Consider the following 9139-nt stretch of genomic DNA (forward strand, 5'->3'; position numbering starts at 1 on the left):
TCATCAAGTCAACCTGAATTTATGCCTATAATTATATTAGACATAAATTGGGGGAGATTGTTAGGAATATTTTATAGTTTTGATGATAATATACCAAAACACCTAAGTAGATTTATTTTGTGTCTTTTTTAGACATTAACGGATAACCACAGTTTTCTATCCATTGATGGAGTAGCTTATATCAATAAGTATATAACACATTCTGTACACTAGAATAACTTAGAGTTTAATAGTTTTGATTGTTTATAAGTCATATTGAGTACTAGTAATATATACAAAATAGGTGGGTTAATTGTACATATAACATGCCTTATAATTTTGTATAAAAGAAAGAGTATCAACTGATATGAAAACAACTTCAATGGCTAATCTACAAAGCTTCAACGGATAATTCTATAAGCTTCAACGGGTAACTCATATGCCCTCAACGGATAAGCCAGTCAAGCCATCAACGGATAAAGCTGTCAACGGATATTATCTACAAAGCTTCAACGGATGACACTAATATAGTGTCAACGGATAACATTCAAAAGCTTCACCGGATAATCAACCAGATAGTAATTGAAAGGGACTTGAAAGAAGCTGACAGAATCACATAGGTTGATAGTGCATAAAAGGAATATGGCATCCTGGTTGTAGGTGTTAGAAGAAAATGAAGCATTTCCATTTCTATGCAAGACAAGCTCATTCAAAGATGTTGTATCTAACTTGGATTCCATTGGATAGGGAAATGAAGAAACATGTGAATTGGACAGAGCTAATATGAATATTTTTGTCCTTATAAACTAAGTGTAGCAAGTATTTTAGAATTAAGAATTACAAACAATTAACTAGAGAGTCTTCGTAAGCTGTATCTTCTAGCACTCTCAAGTTCTAAGTTGTAATACTTGTAAGCAGCTGTGTGAATGCATCACAGATATATTATCAATATATATACATCTTTGGTGGAAATACAAATCCACCAGAAAGTTTTTAAACACATGTTTATTTACTTTGTGTGATTCAATACTTTATATTTATAATTCGCACTCTTGGATATAGAAAACAAAGAATTTTTCATAAAGGAAAAAAGAAACCAGAATTCCATTCACCCCCCTTCTGTAATTCTATTATTATATTGTTGGGGAATAACAACCTTTATCATTTTCATGCATACACATACCATGTAGTCTCAATAAGGTTTAAAACAAGTTCTAGAGAGAAATATTCCATGATGAAGAACACACAACAATAGAAAATCCAATTGATAAAAGAAGTATCAATCATAAATTAGGCTTAAATTCTCATAAGGTGAAAGCATGCTTCACTACTTACTAAAATTTACAAAGATGCATCTCATGTTTTAGAATTTCGCAAGCACATTCAAGAAATCAACATGTAACAAATGATTTTCTAGAATTGACATGTAAATTAATCATGCAAAATAAGCTTACAAAATTTGTACTTATCCTTGTTAACACAGTTTGAGACATGACTATATACAAGATTTTGTTAATTATTATTTTTTTATTTTTATTTTTAAATTTATGATTTTTTGGATTTTTAACATTATGAACTCATCCCCACACTTAAGTGGTTCAATGTCCCTAATGAATTAACTAACAAAGTACAAAAAGAAAAAAATATAATTCTATACTCAAAAGAAAGAAAACTCCCCTCAGATCAAGGTTTAGGATGAGAAAAATATCTCTGAATAAAAGGAGATGATCAATCGTCTTTGCAATTTCGAGCTCGGATAGAAGCAATGCAGGCTAAGATCAAAGGCACTCTCATCGATAGAAGAATAGAAGAACTAGGTTATTAACATAACACATAATACAACACACCGAATACATAGTATAAATTAATATAATATTAACATTATAAAATAATTGTTCTTAATATTTTTCTAATAACATACATGTATACGTAAATAAACAAATTGTATCCCCTGTAACATCTATAATACCTAATGACTACTCCCTAATTTACCCATTTAACAATTTGGGTAAAAAAATTTACACATGACCCAAATCCTATACATTTTGCTAGATCCATGGACTACCCAATTAAGTTCAATTGACCCATCTTATTCTATATGGTTATTATTTGAATTTAAAAAATAAAGCTATCTATGGAAAATGATTTGAACAAATCAAATCATGCAAGATTTTCTCCAATTTGTTACATCATTTTTTCTCTCTTTCCAAATCATCCTGCCCCTCTCTCTCTCTCTCTCTCTCTCTCTCCCTTAGTCGACGGATTACAATGGAGTTATAGTACTGCTTCTGAACTTAAAAACTTTGCTTGGAGTTTACAATGTAGTTTCAACGTATTGCTTCTAACCCTTGGTTGCTCCATAACTGTTTTTGTTAGATTGTTTGATATTTTCCCTTGGTGTCTCCAGAACTGTGTGGTTAGATTGTTTGATGTTTTCATGATAGAAACGGTACATGACATTCTTCTCATTATGTTCAATTTCAGGATTCAAGCGTGTTCGTGGACATAATATTGAGAAAACCTTGAATCCATCTGATGCCACCAGTGAACAAGGTTTTGATCCTCATGATGATGCAACATGTAAACATTTCCCTATTTATTTTTAACTGATTTATTGATTTTGTCGAACCAGATACAAAATGTAGGGTTTGTGGGAGAAATGTCAATTCTATTCTTTCAGACAGGACTAATCTCCAGCCTACAGAGAATCACCAGTCTAAATCCGTCAACAATGATAGATGTACCCTATTGTTTTTTGAATTTCTACACGATATCTCATGTGACCGTTGTTATGATTCCTTATAAGTTATGTTATATACATTAATAAGTTTTTCTTTACTGTTTTGTTTAGTTATACCTGGATCTAATCCACCAAGTTTGTGTGAAGGTGCGTTGTTACGAGCAGTTAGTGGCAAGGAGAATCAGAAACCAGATATATTGTTTACCAAAGCCTCTTTCAGCCGATTAAATCCTAAGCAGAGCCAATGTATGTCGTGCACTTCAAATCATAAGAAACTCTATCCAAGGTTCACTCTGTGAATTTCCTTATAGCTAATGCCGTATATTTGTTACTTAAACAGGTGCCAAACCTTCGCCGATCAAGCAATGTTTGTGGACGATCAAAGAAGAACATCTCAGCTGTGGTCCTCTACAAGCAATTAACGGTAACTTGACATATGAAATAAAATATACTGAACATTTATTGCAGAACAATCATGTATATTATTACGCCTCATATTGTATAACTATTTTTATATCAATCCTGACATGGATGCGGGTAATTTTTTATACCATTCTCATCTAACACCTCTATCAAGGGTTGATAACTTTAACAATGAATCAGAAGAATCAGGTTAGTCTAGTCTGTGATGTTTGTGTTTATTTTTTAATGTAATATTAGTTTTTGTACCTATACGGTATAGTGGACTTGAATCTGTGTACTTGAAATTAAGTAACATACAAGCACATACTTTACCATATTATTTATGTTCAAATATGGAGTCAACCAATTTAATACATAGAAATGTCTCAAAGCGCTTGGTAGAGTATATAGTTTTTGATTTATATGATACCCTAATTGGAAGGGTATGTAAGTGAAAATGAGGAAATTAGAAATAATTTACTACAAGATATTCCGGTTCAAATATGCAGTCAACCAATTTCTGGAGAAGACTGTATGCGTACGGTAAATTTAAGTAATCAGCATCTGCGCAGTATTTACACTGACACACCTGGTAAGCTTCCTAAACTTGGTATTTGGAATGGCGATATTGAAAGCTCATAATTCTTGTTTGTCATGCAGATTCAGGCGACAGTGATTACCACCCCATTGGTAATGACAGTTTATTTATAGAACATTTGTTAATGTCAAATCTCCACGACGTTGTGGTTGACACTGATTTCCAACCAAGTTTTGAACTTCTGGCTAACAACCGATGTGAGGTCCATACTGTTCCAAGATCAAATCCCCACCTCACCCAGCCTGGTAAGCAATACTAACTGAGTATCTACTGAGGAAATGTTACAGATTTTATTTGCTAACATAAAATTCTTGATTGGAAATTAGATCAAAATAAGTAAGTGAGGGTGCATGGAAAGAATTACAGTTCTAAGGATCATAATGTATTCTGATCTACACTGCCACAAAATACAAGTTTGAGCGAAACCATTTTACACACTCCTGGAAAAAACACGTCACCTTTGGATGCTTCCCACACATCAGGCACGGCTTGATAATGAATCAAGTGAACACGACTTAGATATGTAAATTAAATGTTATTAACTATCATAATTTTGTAAGTTTTTTTCCAGATAAAAACAAAGTTAGCGTGCCTGACAAGAAACAGCTCGAAAAAAAAGCAATATTCTGTAGTGCAGTGCCAACTTCTTATACAGAATTATTCGATAATTTGATATACACTCCCGCTGGGAACAAATCGCTTTCAGAATGTACTCAAACATCAGGTCAATGTTTGTAATAATTCTTAATTGAACAATAGATGTACAAACTATCAAAATCATAACTTTCCACGAATTTTTACATAATTGAACTAATGTTCTATATCTCTAATTATTGATTTATTAAAAGTTTTGTAGGTGTTCACATATATAGAGAAACATGTGCAAATCCTAAAACTCCGTGTGCGCGTAAACTACAATCCATAGAGTTTTCAGGTGCAGTTCACATATATGTGTGTACATTAATATATACTATTAGATTGATAAGCATCCAATATGTTTAGTTCACAAGTTTACAAATAATGTATTTGTTACAGCATGTCAGATGAGAAAACAAGATACTCCAGGAACATGTCAAAGTGATAAAAATGTAGTCACTTTCTCATTGCCTGCATCCAGAGTGCAAAAACGATCACGGAAATCTCTTAACCCAGATGGATTACAAACTGGACAACATTTAACCAAAAAAGTTTGTGGTAGAATAAGTACAGGCCCTTCGACGTTCGATACATCGTCCGTAAAAAGTACTTTTGAGCGAGGAGAAAGTTCAGGGTCTAAAAACTTATTATCTGACTTGAACAGTGTTGATGATTTTAACAGCAGTGACAATGACTGTTTATCCAGCGGTATGAATTTCGATTTCACACACTACATACTAAGCTGTGAATTCTATATATTTTTTGCATTGCTCACTCTCTGCTGAATTGCAAATTTTTGTAGGTGACTGTGAGGATATTGATGCAGATTTATCTGACAATACTATGCCTAAGTGGAGTGAGTACCTTGATGTTGGTGCTCCTGATAAAATTTGTTCAAAATGTCAGGCGATCATGTGGAATCAAGAAAGGAACAATAAATCTGCAACAAGACAGTCTCCAACTTTTTCTCTTTGTTGTAAAAATGGTCAGATAACTCTTGATAAAGAAAAGCAACCTCCTGAACCTCTTGCTACACTCCTTAGTGGTGCATCCCGTTTAGGCATTTCAAGCAAACTATTAGAATGTACAACTGTATGTTTGCGATGTCTTCCACGGGAGGAAAAATAGATCATAGTATCAATCATGGCGGTGCTCCTTATTGTTTCAAGGTCAAAGGTGTAAATTACCATAGTATAGGAAGCTTTGTACCACCTGACGGTGCAATCCCCAAATTTTTTCAACTCTACATATATGACACTAAAGATGAAGTGAACAATAGAATAAACGCCATTAAAGGAGGAAGTGATTTCGTTGAAGAGGGTATCGTACATTCTTTGTTAGAAATGTTGGATAAACATAATCGTCTGGTCAAAGGTTTTCGTATGGCACGTGAACGGATTGAACAGAATGTAGTTGATGAATTTAGATTGGTTCTAATAGCTTCTTCTTCAGCATCTAGTCGACCTAACCATATTGGCCCATCAAATGAAGTTGTCGGATTGATTGTCACAGAAGACTATGCAAAAGGATGCAGGAATACGATAATCCATTCAAGAACCAATGGATTGGAGAGGATATATGAAACTGATCCATGATTTATGCAACTACAATATCCTCTTCTTTTTCCTCACGGAGATATTGGATTTTACCGTCAAATCCCTGCAAATAGACCTTATAAAAAACAGCCCAAACACACTCAGTTTGTAGAAAATGAAGATCCAATAGAAAAGAGAGATAGAGAATTCATCACGATGAAAGAGTATTACAATTATAAACTTATGATTCGACCTTCAGAAGGTATATTCATTATCTGCACTTTGTTTTAGTACATATTCTTTAATATTCTCTCAAATTTACAAAGAATCAAGCATTTAATCACGAGTTTACAGGTTTGACTCCTCATCTCGGAGGTCGTTTATGGCAGCAATATGTGGTGGATGCATTTACTGCAATGGAGCAGTACAAACTTGAATGGATCAGAGATAACCAGACAACGATTCGTTCAGATTTGTACCACAATATACAGGATGCACTACAAAAGGGTGATAGCAATCCTGAAAATGTCGGCAAAGCAATAATTTTACCTGCCTCATTTACTGGCAGTAAAAGGTACATGAATCAGTATTTTAAGGACGCTTTGGCCATCTGTCGAATGCTTGGCCACCCATCACTGTTCCTTACGATGACCAAAAATACAAAATGGCCTGAAATACAGCGAATGTTAAAGTTTTTACCCGGTGTTGATGTTGTTGACGCTCCAGACGTGGTTGCAATGGTTTTTAAAATGAAAGTTGACCAGATGGTTGATCAAATCAAAAATGAAAATTATTTTGGACGTTGTATAAGAGGTATTATAATATGAAAGCTTTTTATGATGATTTAATTTTACACTTTGACAATAAAATGACATGTATGGAAATCATACTATTTTTATAATTTAATACCTTGGCATTTTACAGTGATGCACGTCATAGAGTTTCAAAAGCGTGGACTGCCATATGCTCACATGGTTATTTGGTTGCATCCAAGCGGTCGTCCAAAAACCATGGACCAAATAGATAAAATGGTGTCTGCATAAATTCCTAATCCAAGTATTGATCCTGTTGGATACGAAGCTGTAAAGAATTACATGATTCATGGACCATGTAGAACTGATTGTGTTAATTCTCCATGGATGGCTAAAGGCAGTTGTACTAAACATTTTCCTAAAAGGTAAATCGTCATCATTTACAACGTAGTTGTACTAAACAATTTCCTAAAATATAAATCTTTGTCATCTACACCATACTCATTGAATTTATTATAACAGTTCATATACTTGATGACATTGAATTATAAAATTGTTCTATCATTTTTAACAGGTATAATTCTCACACATTCTTCGATGAATGTGGGTTTCCTATTTATAAAAGAAGAAAAATGGGAATTACTGTAAACAAAAAGGGAATTGAGTTGGATAATCGTTATGTTGTTCCATACAATTGAGATCTTCTAATAAGATTTCAATGTCATACAAACCTAGACATTTGTAACAGCTCAAGCTCACTGAAATATCTATTCAAGTATTGCCTGAAATGACACGATACCGCAACCATGTGTCTGAGGAAAAAAACAACCTCCATGACTGTCGCCACAACACCAATCACTCTGGAGAAATGTTTGATTGATGAAGTTAAACATTACTTAGATGGTAGATATGTTTGTGCATCTGAAGCATCCTGGAGGATATTTGGTTTTGATATCCATTCCCATTGGCCTTCAGTTGAACGTTTGCCAATATATCTACCAAATGACAAGCACGTGTCGTTCAGGAACTCACAAAATCTACTGGAGGTGTGCGACAATGCAGGATCAAAAAAAGCAAATTAGAAGCATGGTTTGAAGCAAACATAATATATCCAGAGGCCAAAAATTTCACCTATTCAGAATTCCCAAGCAAGTTTACCTGGCATCAACAACCGGCTTCCTGGAAATCGAGAAAAAGAGGTGATGTTATTGGTAGGCTTTCTGAAGTACATTCATCCAGTGGTGAATTAATATATCTCCGCATGCTCTTGCTAAGGATTAAAGTTGCTGTTTCTTTTGATGATTTGAAGACAGTCCATGACCATATTCATAAATCTTTTTACGAAGCTTGTGCCGCACTAGGTCTCCTCCAGAATGACCAGCAATGGCATAAAGCTATAGCTGAAAATTCGTATACATCCATGCCTCCACAACTCCGTGCAATATTTGTCAACATTGTAGTTTACAGTCCAATTTCTCATCCACGTAGTCTTTGGGATACTCGTTGGGGATGCATGTCGGATGATATTGTTCTTGTGAGACGACACCTCACTAACAATCCAAATCTTTGTCTATCAGATTATGATATCCAGAATTACGCTCTTGCAGGTATGAGTTTTAATAATTCTTTCAGCCCTATCATTTTCCCGTATGTAACTAACAGGATAAATTTTATGTACATTTATTCCAGAGATTGAGAAATTATTGAACGATAGTGGTAAAAGCCTTACAAACTTCCCAGATATGCCATTTCTAGGAGAAGCATATTTTTCCAACTCTGACAATAGGCTAATTCTTGAGGAAACATCCTATGATAGAGAAGAAAGGAAGAAAATCCACGAAAAAAATCATAGTCTTCTGAATGATGAACAGAAGAGAGTCTATGATTCAATTCTTGACAATATCAACCAGAAAAAAGGTGGTGTTTTCTTCGTTTACGGGAGTCGAGGTTGTGGAAAGACTTTCTTGTGGCAGACACTATATTGTCGATTACGGTCAGAGCATAAGATTATGCTTCCTGTGGCCTTATGTAGTATAGCTGCCGTGTTGCTTCCTGGTGGAAGAACCGCACACTCCCACTTTCACATTCCTCTCAAACTTGATGAACATTGTTCTGCCGGGTTAAGACATGTGACCGATATTTCCGAGCATATTCAATAAACTGATTTAATAATCTGGGATGAGGCACCTATACAACATCGTCTTGCATTTGAATGCATTGATCGATCCTTGAGAGATATTATGTATGCTGTTAATAAAAAAAGAAGAGCCAAAAAGCCATTTGGTGGTATAACCATTATTTTTGGTGGAGATTTTCGGCAAATACTTCCAGTTATTCCAAAAGCGTCAAGAGTTGAAGTAGTTTACGCTACCCTCAATAAATCCAAGCTTTAGGATTCTTGTGAAGTATTTTTATTAAAGCAAAACATGCGACTTAATGCAGGAAATACAGAATTGGAGAATAAAATCATCGCTGAATTCAACAAGTGGCATGTTGC

The 9139-nt window shown here is 34.5% G+C and overlaps 1 protein-coding gene across 1 annotated transcript; it reads left to right on the forward strand.

The window, feature by feature from the left end:
- Positions 1-7448: 7448 nt before the first annotated feature.
- Positions 7449-8801, forward strand: LOC141714748 (uncharacterized). Its single transcript, XM_074518249.1, has 3 exons — positions 7449-7553; positions 7667-8249; positions 8332-8801. Exons 1-3 carry the CDS (start codon positions 7449-7451, stop codon positions 8799-8801), a joined length of 1158 nt encoding a protein of 385 aa, XP_074374350.1.
- Positions 8802-9139: the final 338 nt, after the last annotated feature.

Source organism: Apium graveolens, chromosome 3 (genome assembly GCF_009905375.1).
Source record: "Apium graveolens cultivar Ventura chromosome 3, ASM990537v1, whole genome shotgun sequence".
In the NCBI taxonomy this organism is placed as follows: Eukaryota; Viridiplantae; Streptophyta; class Magnoliopsida; order Apiales; family Apiaceae; genus Apium; species Apium graveolens.